The sequence below is a fragment of the Hylobates moloch genome, unplaced genomic scaffold, assembly GCF_009828535.3.
Source record: "Hylobates moloch isolate HMO894 unplaced genomic scaffold, HMol_V3 SCAFFOLD_20, whole genome shotgun sequence".
Classification (NCBI taxonomy): domain Eukaryota; kingdom Metazoa; phylum Chordata; class Mammalia; order Primates; family Hylobatidae; genus Hylobates; species Hylobates moloch.
In genome coordinates this window covers 32789869-32809928 of record NW_026652295.1, presented here as the reverse complement: position 1 = coordinate 32809928, position 20060 = coordinate 32789869, and the positions used below count along the sequence as shown (strand labels likewise).

The 20060-nt window shown below is 45.6% G+C and overlaps 1 protein-coding gene and 1 long non-coding RNA gene across 2 annotated transcripts in view; one reads left to right on the top strand and one right to left on the bottom strand.

Annotated features, from left to right (window-relative positions):
- Positions 1–287: 287 nt before the first annotated feature.
- Positions 288–20060, bottom strand: part of LOC131382123 (uncharacterized) — a 32525-nt gene continuing 12752 nt past the window's right edge. Inside the window, exon 2 of the long non-coding RNA XR_009211314.1 lies at positions 288–939. This is a non-coding gene — a long non-coding RNA (uncharacterized LOC131382123). The remainder of the gene's footprint in view (positions 940–20060) is intronic.
- Positions 12366–14008, top strand: LOC116460509 (large ribosomal subunit protein uL29-like). Its single transcript, XM_058432349.1, has one exon. The coding sequence runs from the start codon at positions 13178–13180 to the stop codon at positions 13529–13531; it is 354 nt and encodes a 117-aa protein (XP_058288332.1). The 5' UTR covers positions 12366–13177; the 3' UTR covers positions 13532–14008.

Here is a 20060-nt window from a genome sequence, read left to right as displayed (position 1 = left end):
CAGGTTGTGGAGGAGGGCTGAGAGGAAAGGGGCACTGGTCCAGCCCCAGGTTTGGTCTGAGACAGGTACACAGCAGATACCATCCCACCTTCCTCTCTTAAGAACAGGCCAGCCACACATACAACCCTTTCCCTACTTTACTAATGTGTCCCTTATGTGGTACCAGCAATGGAGGACAGGCAGACTTACCCCCTGCCATCTAGAGAGAATGTTGTTACTACCCATAAAACTTGACCACTCCCATATCCCACTCCTTTTTGTAAAAACAAATGCTTAAACCTGTGAGCCTGCCGTTCCTTTCTATGTGTTAATCAGTTTCCTTCCATTTGAGCTGTGTGGGAGGGAAGGGCATTGAAATTGTAGGCTGTAATCTTGTGCCAACCAATAAAAACCAGTATTTCACACACATCCCTTTTAGTGTCTGGTCTCTTCTTTCCAGAGGTTTCTCTTGAGTCCTTCATGTCAGTCTTTTGATTTACCCTACTCCTCTGCTAGATTCTTGGGAATTGCCCTAGAGGTCAAAGGTGACCCCATGGAAGATTTGTTGTGCGGGGCATTCAGGTGAGAAACGAAGTGGAGAAGCCAGAGGCTATTAAAATCAGCATGTTGTTGTATCTTGCCGTCCTTGCTACCAGGTGCCGAGAGAGAGCCCTGGTTAGACGGTCAGTGCCCAGTGCTGAGAGGGCCTGTGCCCCTTAGCCAGGGAGGCTTTCTAGGGGACCCAAAGGAGCTGGAAGGGGTAAGAGGTGAGCCGCATCCAGAATAAGGAAGCATTGCAAGAAGTTGCTTTCCTCTGTGTGGGGTGGAATCAGGAAGGGCGGAGCCATTTTTGAAGTTGTGAGTGGTAGGGCTTGCAGGCAGAGAATGGGTGGGCGTCATCAGTGGGAGAGCAGCATTAAGTGAGCTCTGTGCCCTGGTCCCAAAATGGAACAGTTTGAGCTGTAATGGAAAATAAAGACTGATGAGATCAAATTATGGAAAGCAACAAAAACCAGTCCAGAGAGTTTGGTTTTATGCATGGGCATGGTCCTGAACAGGGCAATCATGTGGTATCAACCATGTCTGAGCAGGAGCCAGCAGGAGAGTTTGGAGTGGAGCAGTCTGGAAGCTGTTGTGATACCATGCTGGAGGCTCTGCAGACTCAAGGAGTGCAGTGGAAACGCAGAGGGGGATATAGAAACAAGAATGAACAGCATATCACAGAGAAACACCCATCCTCCAAGACAAGCTGGCTTCTCTAGGATGGGACTGTTGGCATCACCACTGGTCAAGTATTTTAAGCCAAGAAACCTGATGGGATCAGTGGGAGAGAGTCACTTCCAGGAACAAGACTCACACAAATCTAATTCATAGGAGACTAATGTATGTGCCCACATGCTAATCGGTTTATTTATATGATGGTAAACATCAAAGTTACCTGGTTTGTGTACTGGCTGGCTGTATGGGAAGCCAAAAATAGGCAGAAAGTTGGTTACTGAGCAATAATAATGGCCTATTGACTTCATTCCACCACAGGACAAATTCCCTATCAGTTGGTCAGAGAACGCTCCCCCCTAAAATTCTGATTCTGCAGGCTTGTCCATTCCATGATGATCACCCTTAATTCCTCCATCAAAGGATTCTTCCTTTTGCCAGATATAGTGTATATGATGAGGCTATGAGCTCATACGTGCTGATACAGGTGATGTACTCAGGAAACCACCAACTGGCAACCTCTAATTGGGATTTGAGTGTTCTGGAAACTTCCCACTCGCCCATGTCAGATCATTATGGACCATTCTAAAGCTGATCCATCATCACATTTACTACATGATTCTGTTTCATTTGCAGAGGGTAAATGGCAAAGTTCAGATCACCTTTCTGCAGCCTAGTCTCCCAATGGCCTGCAGGACTTGTGGCTAGAGAGAAAAGAACTCTAAAGAGACGCCTCAAAACTTCGGACGTGGGTGGAGAGAGGAAATCAGCCCAAAGGACACCATTGCAGCTCATATCATGGGGACCAGCATTACACTTCCTCCATCCTTTGTTGACATGCCGGGTGGTAGCACTGACTGTCTAAGCCAATTTGAGTTGGTAGAATAACTGCTCATCCCCAGTCAGGGTGGCTTCCATCTCTGGACACCTGATAACTGTTCCAAGAAAGCCTGGTGTTACAAGCCATGGCCTTGCTTGCTTTCTGGTTTCCAACAAACAGATTTAGGCTGTGAAGGGTTTATTTATGTCCGTGATCTTGTGACACCCAGCTAACATCTCAGCATCTGAGGATGTAGCCATGAGGTTCCATGTTCTATGTTCTGAATACCAGCAATGTGCTAAACCTAGGACACAGTCCTCACAGAGGCACCTGCTTCGGTGACAGATGGCATGAAATGGGAGAGGTGACAGCCTGGGAAAAGTAAGCCATGTGGCGGGGTGAAGTAGGAAGGAGCAACATCAGAGAGAGCTCGGGTGGGAGGACCATGGAACGATGAGACGGAGATAAGAAATTCAGAAAAGGGAAGAAGGACAGTCATTCATCCGAAGGCTGCCTGGTGTAACAGAAGATATGAATGTTGGGAATTAGCTCAGGTCTCTGCTCCGCTGCTGACAAGCTCTGATGAACAAATTACCATCCCTGCTCCCTCTTGTTCAGTGGGGCAGAAGTCTACTTTGCAGGATTATTGTGTTAAATAAGTGAAGGAGTGTGTGTGACACCAAAGTCATGGTGTGATTATCAAATGGTGGCACCTCTTTGGAAATGCCAAGGCCTGTACTGAGTTCACTAAATAAGACACAAAGTCACAACAGACACAATCACAGTGCAAAGTGATACATGCAATACAAGAAGCCCGAGGGAGTGCCTAACTCCTCAAAGGAGGCATCGTCTGAGAGGATCCATGAGGGATGCGTGGGATCCCAGCGTGAAGGGACAGCATGTTTGAGGGCAGAGCTCTGTGTTCAGGGAACATGACAGGGATAGTGGGCAAGGAGGAGGGAGAGGCAGGAGATGCCATGGGAAAGGTTAGCTGGGGTCAGGTGGCTTAGCAAGCTGTGTTTGAACTTTGCATGCCTGGGAAGCCAACAATGTTTTTAACAGAACAGTGACTGTGTCAGGTTGGGCATTTGGGGAAGATGATACTATCTACTGAGTGTTTCTTGTGTTCCTGGCCAGGTGTTCACTGTTTGACACTTAAGTCTTTGCAGTCCTGTGAGGCATAGGTCATGGTAAAGGAAATGGAGGCTTAGGGAAGCCAACTGTTTTCTAAAGGACCTAGACAAACTCGTCTAAAAACTACAGGGTAAAGCACCAAGGATGTCCAAGACAATTTGGAGAAACTGCCAGGGAAAACACAGGACTACAATGGAAGTCCTATGTTCAATCAGTATCAAGACAATATAAAGGTACAGTAACTAAATGTGATAAATGGAATAGCTGGATAGAAATAGAAATCAATTAGACAATAAAAGTGACCAGGGGACCAAAAAACAGACCTGTGCATACATGGGAATATGGTAGGAGCCAGAGGAACCATGCACCTGAGTAGGGAAAGGAAGGGATCTTTAGCAAGTGAGGTTGGGACAATCAAGTAACCAAACAGGAAAAAATGATATAGCGGCCAGGCATAGTGGCTCACACCTGTAATCCCTGTGCTTTGGGAGGCAGAGGCAGGAGAATTGCTTGAGCCCAGAAGCAGGAGGCAACAGTGAGCTATGATTGCGCTAGTGCACTCCAGCCTAGGACACAGAGGGAGACCTGGCTCAAAAAAAGTCACAGTGGCTCATGCCTGTAATCCTAGCACTTTGGGAGGCCAGATCACCTGAGGTCAGGAGTTCAAGACCAGCCCAGCCAACATGGTTAAACTCCATCTCTATGAAAAATACAAACATTAGCCTGGCGTGGTGGCAGGTGCCTGTAATTTCAGCTACTCGGGAGACTGAGGCAGGAGAATCACTTGAACCTGGAAGGCAGAGGTTGCAGTGAGCCGAGATCATGCCACTGCACTCCATCCAGCCTGGGCAACAGAGAAAGACTCCGTCTAAAAATAAAAATCCCTACCTCACACACCATTTATGAAAATAAATTCACAAATATGAAAAAAGTCATTTGTGAAATATCTAAGCTAAAGGAACTATAAATGTGGACTTTTTAAGCCTGATTCTTCTTTCACTTACATTTTGTTCTCAAATAAAAGGAAGGTTTTTCAAAAAAAAAAAAAGAGTCATAACGTTTAGAAGAAAATGTGGAAGTAACATATCCAAGGTAATAGAAGAACTGCAGTTCAGCATGGGGGTCTGGTGCGCCAGAACCTGCCCACTTGGCAGTTCTCTCTTGGTCCCTTCAGACTGTAAGCTGGACCAGGGCAAGGAGAAACTGAAGGTGGGGAGGGGCGAATGAGGGCTGGATTTGCACCTGGTCCCTACACACCTCACAGGAAGGGTTGCAAGGGAGGCAGAGGGAGGGACTTCCTCATGACATCACCATCACTCAATAAACAGGCAGTGGTGATGGGCCTAGATGCTGACAGGTGTCTTTTGTGAGAGAGACCATCAGGTACTCCACACAAACATCTATTGAGGGCAGATGGGTGGTCATTATGCTTAGGTAGGTGTGAAGAGGATGCAGATAAAACAATAGCAGTGAATCCTTGCATGACAGAGCAGGAAGGATTTTAGGGATCTAGTCCAATCCTCTTTCACAGATTTAGAAATAGACACAATGAGAAGGGATTGCACCAGTATTCTAATTTGGAACTCTAAGTGGAAAATACAGATCACTGGCCATGCTGTAAATAGCTAGCTGCTCTGTTTCTATTGACATGAAAATCTTTTTTAAAATGGTTATCCTGGCTGGGTGTGGTGGCTCACACCTGTAATCCCAGCACTTTGGGAGGCCAAGGCAGGTGGATCACTTGAGCTTAGGAGTTTGAGACCAGCTTGGCCAACATGGCAAAATCCCATCTCTACTAAAAATACAAAAAAATTAGCAGGGCATGGTGGTGCATGCCTATAATCTCAGCTACTCGGGAGGCTGAGACACGAGAATTGCTTGAACCCAGGAGGCGGAGGTTGCAGTGAGCCAAGATCGCACCACTGCACTCCAGCCTGGAAGCCAGAGTGAGACTCTGTCTCCAAAAAAAAGGGTTATCCCACTCTGGCTGCCAAACTCTATCAGCCAGTGCCACATCAAGACTCATGCCCATGACTTCATCACTCATTCACCATTAATTACTTCATCTTTCTTGTCCCCATGTCCTTCCAGTGTAGTCTCCCTCAGAATCCCAGACCTGAATTAATCCATCCTTTTTTTTTTTTTGAGACAAAGTCTCACTCTGCACTCTGTCACCAGGCTGGAGGGCAGTGGCATGATTTTGGCTCACTGCAACCTCTGCCTCCTGGCTTCAAGCAGTTCTCCTACCTCAGCCTCCCAAGTAGCTGGGATTACAGGCACATGCTACCACACCCAGCTAATTTTCATATTTTTAGTAGAGACGGGCTTTCACCATGTTGGCCAGGATGGTCTCGATCTCTTGACCTTGTGATCCACCCACCTCGGCCTTCCAAAGTGCTGGGATAATCCATCCATTTTTATCCCCTCCTATGTGAGAGCTGAACCTGCCCAGAGAAAACCATATATACCATGGGGTCACTATGGGTTCATGCCTCCCCTCCACTCAGCCTCCAATGCTTCCTGTCAATGGCCAGTGACTACCACATTGACAAGTCCAAAAGGTCATTTGTCAGTTCTCATCTGACTACTGGCCCCCAAATCCTGTGGTGTCCTTGGCAACATTTCTTGTTCTCTTCCTACCCATAGCTTTCAGGGTAAGGTTCCACCTCCTTAGATTAGTACCCAATACCTTTTGTGAGTTGGCCCCTGCCCACCTCACCAGACTAATTTCTTGCCACTGCCTCATCCTTGTTTTCTCCTGGCCTCATAGAACTTCTTGCAGTTCTCCAAATGCATCCTACACCATCACACTGTTTCACAATTCACACATTCTGTGCCTTCCTTTGGGAAAGATCTCTGAGATACTTCTCCCTGCACTGGACTGTGTGTCCGCTTGGACATGTCCCTGTTCTGAAGGTGCCTTCTGAACGAAGGGAAGATATTTCTCCATTGTGGTATCCAGCTAAGTGGTACAGAGCAGGTACCCTGGAAATGAAATATGGGTTGGAACAAGCAAAGAGCCAAATGACATTTTGGGGATGTCCACCACACAAGAAATGTGTGCCAGTGTCACCTGGTCCCCTCAAACCCCTCCCTCCAAATACCCCTTCACTTCCCCCAAACGCTGGAGGCAAATGTAAGGTCCCCTGGGACCTGGTGTGGGCGACGTTTGGAGCAGGTGGAGGAGGTGGGGAAAGCCCTGTAAAGAGGCTCTTTGGGGCAAGGGTGACATTCAAACAGTGTGGCACCCACTGACCAGTCAGAACGAACATGTGATGGAGGCCTCTCCTCTGAGGCCCCTTCCCCAGGTTTCTCTTCCTGCCTTGAGTCTGGAGGGCAAGGGAGTAGTAGGAGTAGGTGCTTTTCTAGGGTGAGGAAACCTTCAGTTCCTGCCGGTCCTCTTAGCTCAGCAGCCTGTGAACTCTCCCAAACCTGGGGCAAGAGCTAACGGGAGGCTGGTCACTTCCTGCCAGGCCTGTGCCCGGGACAGGCAGAGGAAGCCAAGTTTGGGTGAGCCTGGAAAGGAGGAGAAGAGGAGGGGCAGTTATGGGGGCTTGCAGTTTATGGGGTGGAGTTGAGGCAAATTTGTTTTGCTTAGGGCAAACTCCATCTGAGGAAGTTGAGTGGACCAATTATAATAGCTAATATTATTTTTCTAGTGTTTTTCAACTTATAAAATACCCTCCCGGCGGGCGCGGTGGCTCACGCCTGTAATCCCAGCACTTTGGGAGGCCAAGGTGGGTGGATCACAAGGTCAGGAGTTTGAGACCAGCCTGGCCAACATGGTGAAACCCTGTCTCTACTAAAAAACACAAAAATTAGCCAGGCATGGTGGCTAAAGCCTGTAATCCCAGCTACTCGGGAGGCTGAGGCAGGAGAATCGCTTGAACCCAGGAAGCAGAGGTTGCATTGAGCCAAGATTGCACCACTGCACTCCAGCCTGGGCGACAGAGTGAGACTCCGTCTCAAAAAAAACAAAAACAAAAAACAGTATTGAGCTATAATTAACATACAATAAGCTGCACATATTTAAAATGCATAACTTGAAAAGTCATGACATGTTTGCCTATGAAACTATCACTACAACCAAGATAATATACATATCCATCACTGCCAAAAGTTTTTTGTGCCCCTTTGTGTCCTCTCTCATTTGTCCCCCTAACCTCGGGCAGACATTAATCTGCTTTCTGTCACATTGCATGAGTTTGCATGTTCTAGAGTTTTCTATAAATGAAATCATACATCATAGATGTTGTATATGTTGTGAGGTATAGAACCAAATTGATTTTTTTCCATGTAGATATCCAATTATTCCAGCACCATTTGCTGAAATCCTTATTCCTAGTTTGCTGATTTTTCAGTCATAAAAGGGTGTTGAATTGTCAAATGCATTTTTTTGCATCCATTGAGATGATCATGGCTGGCACAGTGACCCACGCATGTAATCCCAGCACTTTGGGAGGCCAAGGCTGGAGGATTGCTTGAGCCCGAGTTCAAGACCAGCCTGGGCAACATAGTGAGACCCTCCCCCATCTCTACAAAACATTTTTTAAAAAGGTTAGCTGGGCATGGTGGCGTGTACTTGTAGTCTCAGCTACTACTTAGGAGGCTGAGGCAGGAGGATCACTTGAGCCCAGGAAGTTCACGCTGCAGTGAGCTATGATCATACTACATAATCCCACTGCACTCCAGCCTGGGCGACAGAGCAAGATTTTGTCTCAAACATAAATAATAAAATATTTTTATTAAAAAAGAGAGAGACGATCATGTGGGCAGTCTTGTTTCCCACCGTCACACTGCCTGTGCTCACCCTTGCCAGGTTGGCATGGAGTACCCTGACCCCACTACTCACTACCCTTGGAGCCTCCAGTCACTTAGTACCTTAATCTCAGAGTCCCTAGCTTCAAAATGGAGCTAATGACATCTACCTCATAAAGATTATTAGTAGATTGAAAGAAATAACATACACCAGGTATGTTATTGTCTCACTGTCCTATTAAGGTGGTGTATGACATTGAGTTTCTTTTGAACGACCCTTACATTCTTAGAATAAATCTTTGGTCATGGTATATAATCCTTTTTGATGTGCTACTGGATTTTTTATACTAGTTTGCTAGTAGTTGGTTGAGGGCTTTTTTTGTTTGTTTTGTTTTGTTTTTTTGAGACAGGTTCTCACTCTTTTGTCCAAGCTGGAGCGCAGTGGTGCTATCATGGCTCACTGCAGCCTCAACCTCCCCGGGCTCAGGTGATCCTTCCACCTCAGTCTCCCGAGTAGCTGGGACTACAGGCGCATGCCACCATGCCCAGCTAATTTTTTGTATTTTCTGTAGAGACGGGATCTCATCCTGTTGCCTAGGCTGGTCTTAAACTCCTGAGCTCAAGTGATTCTCCCCTCTCGGCCTGGCAAAGTACTGGGATTACAAGCATGAGGCTGTAATCCTAGCCTCGAACAACTGTCTCGGCTCAGTGTCCCAAGTGGCTACGACTACAGGCATGGGCCACCACACCTGGCTAAAAATTTTTTTATTTTATTGATTGATTGATTGATTGATTGCAGACAGTGTCTCACTCTGTCGCCCAGGCTGGAGTACAGTGGCACAATCATAACTCACTGCAGCCTCGAACTTCTGGGCTCAAGGGATTCTGCTGCCTCAGCCTCATGAGTAGCTAGGACTATAGGTGCTTGTTGAGGATTTTTGTATCTATATTCATAAGGAATATTGGTCTATCATTTTCTTGTGGACTCTTTCTCTGGCTTTGGTATCAAGGTAATGCTGGCCTAATAGAATGTGTTAGGAAGTGGATCCTTTTCAATTTTTGCAAGAGGTTGTGTAGGGTTGGTATTCATTCTTTTTCTTTTCTTTTCTTTTCTTTTTTCTTTTTTTTTCTTGAGTCTTGCTCTGTCGCCCACACTGGAGTGCAGTGGCACAATCTCTGCCTCCCAGGTTCAAGCAATCCTCCCACCTCAGCCTCTCAAGTAGCTGGGATTACAGGCGTGAGCCACCACGCCCAGCTAATTTTTGTACTTTTAGTAGAGTCAGGGTTTCACCATGTTGGTTAGCCAGGCTGGTCTCGAACTCCTGACCACAGGTGATCCACCCGCCTCGGCCTCCCAAAGTGCTGGGATTACAGGCATGAGCCACTGGACCCCTACTTTTTTTTTTTTTTTTTTTTTGGAGACAAAGTCTGTCTCTGTCAACTACACTGGAGTACAGTGGTGTGATCATAGCTCACTGTAACCTTAAATTCCTAGGTTCAAGCAGTCCTCCTACCTTGGCTTCCCAAAGTGTCAATATTACAAGCATGTGCTACTGCACCTAGCCTTAATTTTTCTTTTTCTCTTTTTTTTTTTTTTTTGAGATGGAGTCTCACTCTGTCGCCAGGCTGGAGTACAGTGGCACAATCTCGGCTCACTGCAACCTCCGCCTCCCAGGTTCAAGTGATTCTCCTGCCTCAGCCTCCCAAGTGGCTGAAACTACAGGCATGCGCCACCACACCCAGCTGAATTTTTTTGGTATTTTTAGTAGAGATGGGGTTTCACCATGTTGGTCAGGATAGTCTTGATCTCTTGACCTCGTGATCCACCCACCTCAGCCTCCCAAAGTGCTAGGATTACAGGCGTGAGCCACTGCACCCAGCCCTTAATTTTTCTTTAAATGTTTGATAGAACTGACCAATGAAGCCAACCTGATCCTGGACTTTTCTTTGTTGGGAGATTTTTTTTTTGAGACAGAGTTTAGTTCTTGTTGCCCAGGCTGGAGTGAGTGCAGTGGCGCCATCTTAGCTCACTGCAACCTCCACCTCCAGGGTTCAAGTGATTCTTCTGCCTCAGCCTCCTGAGTAGCTGGGATTACAGGCATGCACCACCACACCCAGCTAATTTTGTATTTTTAGTAAAGATGAGGTTTCACCATGTTGGCCAGGCTGGTCTTGAACTCCTGACCTCAGGTCATCCAGCTGCCTTGGTCTTCCAAAGTGCTGGGATTACAGGCATAAGCCATCGTGCCCAGCTGTTGGGAGGTAATTTTGAGTACTGATTCTATCTTTTATTATAGGTCTGTTGAGATTTTTTATTTCTTCTTGAGTCAGTTTAGATAATTTGTGTGTTTCTAGGAATTTTTCCATTTCATCCAGATTATCTTATTTGTTGGCATACAATTGTTCATAGTATTTGCTTATAATCCTCTTAATTTCCGTAAGGTCAGTAGCAGTATTTCTGCGTTTATTTCTGATTTTAGGTATTTGCATCTTCTCTCTCTTTTTCTTAGTCTAAAGTTTTTTCTTTGGTCTTTTCAAAGAACCAACTTTGGTTTTACTGATTCTACTCTTTTTTTTTTTGATGGAGTCTCACTCTGTCGCCCAGGGTGGAGTGCAGTGGTACAATCTCGGCTCACTGCAGCCTCCGCCTCCCAGGTTCAAGCAATTCTCCTGTCTCAGCCTCCAGAGTAGCTGGGACTACAGGCGCATACCACCATGCCCAGCTAACTTCTTTGTATTTTTAGTAGAGACAGGGTTTCACCATATTGGTCAGGCTGGTCTTGAACTGCTGACCTCAGGTGATCTACCCGCCTCGGCCTCCCAAAGTGCTGGGATTACAGTCGTGAGCCACTGAGCTCGGCCAGTTCTACTTTTTAAAATTCTCTACGTCATTTATCTGTTATCTAATCTTTATTGTTTCCATCCTTCTGCTGGGTTTAGGTTTTGTTTGCTCTTCTTTTTCTAGTTCCTTAAGGTGTAAAGCTAGGTTGTTGATTTGAGATCTTTAGGCATTTACAGCTATAAATTTTCCTCTGAGTACTGCCTTTACTACATCTCATCAGTTTTGGTGTGTTTTCATTGGTCTAAAAGTGTCTTATATTTCCCTAGTGGTTTCTTCTTTGACTTACTGGTTTAAGAGTGTGTGGTTTACTTTCCACATATTTGCAAATTTTCCAGTTTTCTTTCCATATTTGATTTCTAGCTTCATTCCACTGTGGTCAGAGAAAGTACTTTGTGTGAGTTTAGTCCTTTGAAATTAATTGAGAATTCTTCCATGGGCTAACACCTATGTTAGTAAGGGATATCGGCCTGTAGTTTTCTTTTGCACCTTTATCTGCTTTTGATATCAGGGAAAAACTGAGTCAGAATGAGTTAGAAAATATTCTCTCCTCTCAATTTTTTGGAAGAGTTTAGGAAAGATTGGTATTAATTCTCCTTTAGATGTTTGGCTACAAAAAAAAAAAAAAAGATTGACCAGTGAAGCCATCTAATTCTGGGCTTTTCTTTGTTGGAAGGTTTTTAAGTTTATTAAGATCTGTTTTGTGGCCGGGCGCGGTGGCTCACGCTTGTAATCCCAGCACTTTGGGAGGCTGAGGTGGAGATGATGAACCGGAGAGGCAGACTTGCAGCGAGTTGCCCACTGCTCCCGCCTGGCGCAGAGGAGGCTCTAAAAAAGATCTGTTTTGTGGCCTAACATATCGTCTATCTGGGAGTGTGTTCCATGTGCACTTGAGGATACTGTATAGTCTGCTCTTGCTGAGTGGAGGGTTCTGTATATGTCTGTTAGGTCTAGTTGGTTTATACTGGTTTTCTTTTCTTTCTTTCTTTTTTTTTTTTTTTTTTTTTTGAGACAGTTTCGCTCTTGTTGCCCAGGCTGGAGCAATCTCAGCTCACTGCAACCTCCGCCTCCCAGGTTCAAGCGATTCTCCTGCCTCAGCCTCCCGAGTAGCTGGGATTACAGGCATGCACCACCACGCCTGGCTAATTTTATATTTAGAGACGGGGTTTCTCCATTTTGGTCCAGCTGGTCTCGAACTCCCGACCTCAGGTGATCACCTGCCTCTGCCTCCCAAAGTGCTGGGATTAGAGGCATGAGCCACCATGCCCGGCCTGGTTTATACTGGTTTTCAAGTCCTATGTTTCCTTATTGATCATCTCTGTAGGAATGTATTCCACCATTATTGAGAGTAGGGGATTGAAGTCTCCAACTACTATTGAACTATTTCTAAACAAATACCTCATGTTCCTATGTATGTGGAAAATAAAACAATCAAACTCATAGAAGTGAAGAGTATATTGGCCAGGCGCGGTGGCTCACGCCTGTAATCCCAGCACTTTGGGAGGCCGAGGCGGGTGGATCACAAGGTCAGGATATCGAGACCATCCTGGTTAGCACGGTGAAACCCCGTCTCTACTAAAAAATACAAAAAATTAGCCGGGTGCGGTGGTGGGCGCCTGTAGTCCCAGCTACTCGGCAGGCTGAGACAAGATCGCTCCACTGCACTCCAGCCTGGGCGACAGAGCGAGACTCCGTCTCAAAAAACAAAGAAGCAAAGAGTATATTGGTGGTTACCAGAGGCCACAGGTAGGGGGAATGGAGAGATGTTTGTCAAATGGTATAAAGTTTATAAAGTTGCAGTTAGACAGGAGGAATAAATGATAAGTATTTAAGGAGATGGATATATAATTAGCTTGATTCAATAATTCCAAACTATAAACATATATAATAATATCACTTTGTACCCCTTAAAGATGTAAAATTATAATTTGTCAAAAAATTAAAAATTTTAAATAGTAACTAAATAAAATAATGCTGCTACAGGCTAGGCGCCGTGGTGCACGCCTGTAATCCCAGCACTTTGGGAGTCCGAGGTGGGAGGATCACTTGAATCCAAGAGTTCTAGACTGGCTTAGGCAATATAGTGAGACTTCACCTCTACAATTTTTTTTTTTTTTAATTAGCCAAGCATGGTGGCACACACCTGTAATCCCAGCTACTCAAGGAAGCGAAGATGGAAGGATCACATGAGCCCAGGTTGCGAAGGCTGCAGTGAGCCAAGATAGCGCCACTGCATTCCAGCCTGAGTGACAGAGACCCTGTCTCAAAAAATAATAATCTGCTATAAATATTTTTGTACACATTTGTTGAAGACATATATTTTGATTTTTTTCTGGGAGTGCACTTGCTGTATCATTAGGTAAGTTTATATTTAAATCTATGCTCTTTCCCTCGGAGCGAGCAGCGTGGCAGCGTCGGCGGCCTGTGCAGCAATGGCCAAGATCAAGGCTCGAGATCTTCGCGGGAAGAAGGAGGAGCTGCTGAAACAGCTGGACGACCTGAAGGTGGAGCTGTCCCAGCTGCGCGTCGCCAAAGTGACAGGCGGTGAGGCCTCCAAGCTCTCTAAGATCCGAGTCGTCCGCAAATCCATTGCGCATGTTCTCACAGTTATTAACCAGACTCAGAAAGAAAACCTCAGGAAATTCTACAAGGGCAAGAAGTACAAGCCCCTGGACCTGTGGCCTAAGAAGACACGCGCCATGCGCCGCCGGCTCAACAAGCACGAGGAGAACCTGAAGACCAAGAAGCAGCAGCGGAAGGAGCGGCTGTACCCGCTGCGGAAGTAGGCCGTCAAGGCCTGAGGGGCGCATTGTCAATAAAGCACAGCTGGCTGAGAAAAAAAAAAAAATCTATAAGAAAATTCTAAACAGTTTTCCAAAGTGGTTGTACCGTGCCACACTACTACCAGTGATGCATGAGAATTTCAGTTGTGCCATATTCTCTTAAAAATTAAATATCTTTAATTCTTTTTTGAAAACTATTTCTCCCCTCAACTCTGCCAATATTTGCTTCATATATTATGGGACTCTGTTGTTCAACATGTATATTATTATACTTGCTGTATCTTCTTGATGAATTGACTCCTTTATCATTATAAAATGTCTTCCTTTATCTTGTGTGACACTTTTTTACTTAAAATCGATTTTGTCTAATATTAGTATAGCCATTTTTGCTCTCTTTACGCTCTTCATGGGATACCTTTTCCATGCTTTCACTTTCAATTTATTTGTGTCTTTGGGTCTAAAGTAAATTTCTTTTCTTTTCTTTTCTTTTTTTTTTTTTTTTTTGAGACAGAGTCTGGCTCTTGCCCAGTCTGGAGTGCAGTGGCGTGATCTCGGCTCACTGCAAGCTCTGCCTCCCGGGTTCACGCCATTCTCCTGCCTCAGCCTCCCGAGTAGCTGGGATTACAGGCGCCCGCCACCACGCCTGGCTAATTTTTTTGTATTTTTAGTAGAGATGGGGTTTCACTATGTTAGCCAGGATGGTCTCGATCTCCTGACCTCGTGATCCGCCCGCCTCAGCCTCTCAAAGTGCTGGGATTACAGGCGTGAGCCACCGCGCCCGGCTTTTTTTTTTTTTTTTGAGACGGAGTCTCGCTCTGTCACCCAGGTGGGAGTGCAGTGGCACAATCTCGGCTCACTGCAAGCTCTGCCTCCTGGGTTCACGCCATTCTCCTGCCTCAGCCTCCTGAGTGGCTGGGACTACAGGCGCCCGCCACCACGCCTGGCTAATTTTTTGTATTTTTGGTAGAGACGGGGTTTCACTGTGTTAGCCAGGATGATCTCAGTCTCCTGACCTCGTGATCCACCTGCCTCGGCCTCCCAAAGTGCTGGGATTACAGGCGTGAGCCACCGCACCCGGCCTAAAGTTTCTTATAAACAGCATATACTTAATGTACTTGGAAATTTTTTTTTTTTTTTGAGACAGAGTCTTGCTCTGTCGCCAGGCTGGAGTGCAGTGGCATGATCTCGGCTCACTGCAACCTCCGACTCCCTGGTTCAAGCGATTCTCCTGCCTCAGCCTCCTGAGTAGCTGGGATTACAGGCACGTGCCACCATGCCTGGCTCATTTTTTTATTTTTAGTAGAGACAGAGTTTCACCATGTTGATAAGGCTGGTCTTGAACTCCTGACATCAGGTGATCCACCCACCTCGGCCTCCCAAAGTGCTGGGATTACAGGCCTGAGCCACCACGCCCAGCCACTTGGATTTTAAAAACCGTTTCAACGCTGGGCATGGTGGCTCAGAAAAAAACACTTTTTCTGTCTTTTTTAAACAGAGCGAGACTCCATCTCAAAAACTAAACTAAATTAAATAAAAAAATAAAAATTAAAAAAAAAAACATTTCTGGCTGGGCGCAGTGGCTCACGCCTGTAATCCCAGCACTTTGGGAGGCCAAGGTAGACAGATCATGAGGTCAGGAGTTCGAGACCAGCCTGACCAACATGGTGAAAGACTGTCTCTAATAAAAAAATACAAAAATTAGGCGGGCATGGTGGCACATGCCTGTAATCCCAGCTACTCAGGAGGCTGAGGCAGGAGAATCACTTGAACCCAGGAGGTGGAGGTTGCAGTGAGCCAAGATCACGCCACTGCACTCCAGCCTGGGCAACAGAGTGAGACTCCATCTATAAATAGATAAATAAAATAAACATTTCAACCATTTTTCAATCTACAGTTCAGTGGCATTAAGTACATTCACATTATACAACTATTGCCATCATCCATTTCTGGAACCTTTTTCCTCTTCCCAAACTGAAACTCTGTACACATTTAACAATAACTCTCATTCTCCTCTCCTCCTAGTCCCTGGAAAGTCCTATTCTTTCTATGAATTTGGTTATTCTAGGTACCTCATATGAGTGGAATCATACAGTTTTTGTTCTTTTTTTGATTGGCTTATTTCAGTTAGCATACTGTCTTCCAAATTCATCTCTGTTGTAGCACATGTGAGAATTTCATTCTTTTTGAAGGCTGAATAAAATATTCCACTATATGTATATACCATAGTTTGTTTATTTGTTCAATTGTTGATGAGCACTTGGGTTGCTTCCACCTTTTGGCTGTTGTGAATGCCGTGAACATGGGTGTACAAATATCTGTTCAAATCCCTGCTTTCAGTTCTTTTGGATATATATCAGATATGGTTTGGCTGTGTTCCCACCCAAATCTCAACTTGAATTGTATCTCCCAGAATTCCCAGGTGATGTGGGAGGGACCCAGAGAGAGGTAATTGAATCATGGGGGCCGGTCTTTCCCATGCTATTCTCGCGATAGTGAATAAGTCTCACAAGATCTGATTCGTTTGCTGCAGGGGCGGGGCCCTCATGGAGAACCTCTGCTAAGGCAGTGTGGAAGGGAAATGTGGGGGTCGGAACCCCCACACAGAGTCCTTCCTGGGGCACTGCCTAGTGGAGCTGTGAGAAGAGGGCCACCATCCTGCAGACCCCAGAATGGTAGATCCACCTACAGCTTGCACCGTGGACCTGGAAAAGACACAGACACTCAACGACAGCCTGTGAAAGCAGCGGAAGGAGGCTGTACCCTGCAAAGCCACAGAGGCAGAGCTGCCTAAGACCGTGGGCACCCCCATCTTGCATCAGCGTGACCTGGATATGAGACCTGAAGTCAAAGGACATCATTTTGGAGTTTTAAAAATTGACTTTCGGGAGGCCGAGGCGGGCGGATCACGAGGTCAGGAGATCGAGACCACGGTGAAACCCCGTCTCTACTAAAAATACAAAAAAATTAGCCGGGCATGGTGGCGGACGCCTGTAGTCCCAGCTACTCGGAGAGGCTGAGACAGGAGAATGGCGTGAACCCGGGAGGCGGAGCTTGCAGTGAGCCGAGATTGTGCCACTGCACTCCAGCCTGGGTGACAGAGCGAGACTCCGTCTCAAAAAAAAAAAAAAATTGACTTTCCCGCTGGATTTCAGACTTGCATGGACCCTGTAACCCCTTTGTTTTGGCCAATTTCTCCTATTTGGAATGGCTGTATTTACCCAATACCTGTACACCCCATTGTATCTAGGAAGTAGCTGGCTTTCTTTTGATTTTATAGGCTCATAGGTGGAAGGGACTTGCCTTGTCTCAGATGAGACTTTGAACTGTGGACTTTTGGGTTAATGCTGAAAAGAGTTAAGACTTTGAGGCCTGGCATGGTGGCTCACACCTGTAATCCCAGCACTTTGGGAGGCCGAGGCAGGCAGATCACAAGGTCAGGAGATCAAGACCATCCTGGCTTACATGGTAAAACCCCGTCTCTAATAAAAACAAAAAATACAAAAAATTAGCCGGGCGTGGTGGTGGATGCCTGTAGTCCCAGCTACCCTGGAGGCTGAGGCAGGAGAATGGCGTGAACCTGGGAGGCGGAGCTTGCAGTGAGCTGAGTTCGTGCCACTGCACTCCAGCCTATGCAACAGAGCGAGACTCCGTCTCAAAAAAAACACCAAAAAACAAAAAAAGACTTTCAGGGTTCAGGGACTGTTGGGAAGCCATGATTGGTTTTGAAATGTGAGGACATGAGATTTGGAGGGGCTGGGGCAGAATGATATGGTGTGGCTGTGTCCCCACCCAAATCTCAACTTAAATTGTATCTCCCAGAATTCCCATGTGTTGTGGGAGGATCCCAGGGGAGATAATCGAATCATGGGGGCTGGTCTCTGCCGTGCTATTCTCGTGATAGTGAATAAGTCTCACATGATCTGATGGGTTTATCAGGGGTTTCCCCTTTTGCTTCTCATTTTTCTCTTGCCGCCACCATGTAAGAAGTGCCTTTTGCTTCCTGCCATGATGCTGAGGCCTCCCCAGGCATGTGGAACTGCTAAGTCCAATTAAACCTCTTTTTCTTCCCAGTCTTGGGTATGGCTTTATCAGCAGCATGAAAATGAACTAATGCAATATCCAAAAAGGTAGAATTGCTGAGTCATATGGTAATTCTATTTTTTTTTTTTTTTAAGACGGGGTCTTCCCATGTTGTCCAGGCTGGTTTCAAACTCCTGAGCTCAAGCAATTCTCCTACCTCAGCCTCCCAAGTAGCTGGGACTGCAGGCACACACCATAATGCCTGGCTTATTTTTAATTTTTTGAGGAACTTCCATACTGTTTTCCTTAGTGGCTGCATCTCTTTACATTCCCACCAGCAGGGTACAAGGGTTCTAATTTCTTCACATGCTCATGAACACTTTTTCTGTTTTTTTAAAAATATATTATTTAAAAAATGTATTATTTAGAAAATATCCATCCTAACGGGTATGAAGTGGTATCTCATTGTGGTTCTGATTTTTTTTTTTTTCTGGTAGAGATGGAGGTCTCACAACCTTGCCCAGGCTGATCTTGAACTCCTGGGCTCAAGCAATCCTCCCATCTCAGCCTCCCAAAATACTGGAATTACAGGCATGAGCTAACATGCCTGACCCATTGTGGTTCTGATATGCATTTCCCTAATTATTAGTGATGTTGAACATGTTTTTATTTGCTTATTTGCCATTTGTCTTTCTTCTTTGGATAAATGTCTGTGCAAGAGTAGTTGGATCATTTTAAAATCCATTCTGCCAATCTCTCTCTTGTATTCTGAGTGGTAAAATATAAATAATAGGCCGAACATGGTGGCTTATGCCTGTAATCACAGCACTTTGGAAGGCCGAGGTGGGTGGATCACTCAAGGTCAGGAGTTTGAGACCAGGCTGGCCAACATGGAGAAACCCCATCTCTACTAAAAATACAAAAATTAGCCAGGCGTGGTGGTGCATGCCTGTAATCCCAGCTACTCAAGAGGCTGAGGCACGAGAATTGCTTGAACCCAGGAGGCAGAGGTTGCAGTGAGCTGAGATCATGCCACTGCACTCCAGCCTGGGTGACAGAGTAAGACTCTGTTTCAAAAAAAAAAAAAAAAAATATATATATATATACACACACACACACATATATACACACACATACACACACATATATAATGTATGTATACATGTATATGTGTGTGTGTATATATATGTATAGATATATATGTAATATAAAATTTACCATTTTTACCTTTTTTTTTTTTTTGAGATGGAGTTTTGCTCTTTTGCTCAGACTGGAGTGAAGTAGCGTGATCCAGCTCACTGCAACCTCCACCCACTGGGTTCCAGTGATTCTCCTGCCTCAGCCTCCCAAGTAGCTGGGACTACGGGCACCTGCCACCACACCTGGCTAATTTTTTGTGTTTTTAGTAGAGACAGGGTTTCACCATGTTGGCTAGGCTGGTTTCAAACTCCTGACCTCAGGTGATCCACCTGCCTCAGCCTTCCAAAGTGCTGGGATTACAGGCATGAGCCACTGCACCCGGCTCATTTTAACCATTTTTAAGTGTAGAATTCAGTGTCATTAAGTACATTCACAATGTTGTACAGCCATCGCCAAACACTGTCTTTTAATTGGTGAATTTAATCCATTTACATTTAAAGTGATCACTGATCTTGAAGGACTTACTTCTGCCATAGTGTTGTTTTCTATTGTCTTACCTCCCTCGCTTTTTTTTTTTTTTTTTTTTGAGAGACATGGTCTTGGCCAGACATGGTGGAGCACACCTGTAATCCCAGCACTTTGAGAGGCCAAGGTGAGAAGATCACTTGAGGCCAGGAGTTCAAGACCAGCCTGGGCATAAAGCAAGACCCTGCCTCAAGAAAAGAGACAGGGTCTCACTGTGTCACCCAGGCTGGAGTGCAGTGGTGAGATCATGGCTCACTGCAGCCTTGAACTCCTGGGCTCAAGTGATCCTCCTGCCTTAGCCTCTTGGGTAGCTGGGACTACAGATTCATACCACCACACCTGGCTAATTTTTTTTTTTAGAGACAGGGTCTCACTATATTAGCCAGGCTAGTCTTGAACTCCTAGCCTCAATCATCTCCCACCTTGGCCTTCCAAAGCATTGGAATTATAGGCATGAGTCACTGCACCCATCCTGTCCTATCTTTTTTCTTCCTCAATTTCTTCAATACTGCCTTCTTTTGTGTTTGTTCGGTGTCTTTTTCTACTATACCATTTATATTTCCTTTTCTATATATTTCTTAGTTGTTTTCTTTTTTTTCTTTTAAATTTATTTTTGTAGAGATAGGGTTTCACCATGTTGCCCAGGCTAGTCTTGAACTCCTGGGCTCAAGTGATCCACCTGCCTCAGCCTCCCAAAGTACTGGGATTACAGGCATGAGCCACCACGCCTGGGCCTATTTCTTTTTCTTTTTTTTTTTTTTTTGAGACGGAATCTCGCTCTGTCACCCAGGCTGGAGTGCAGTGGCACCATCTCAGCTCACTGCAAGCTCTGCCTCCCGGGTTCACG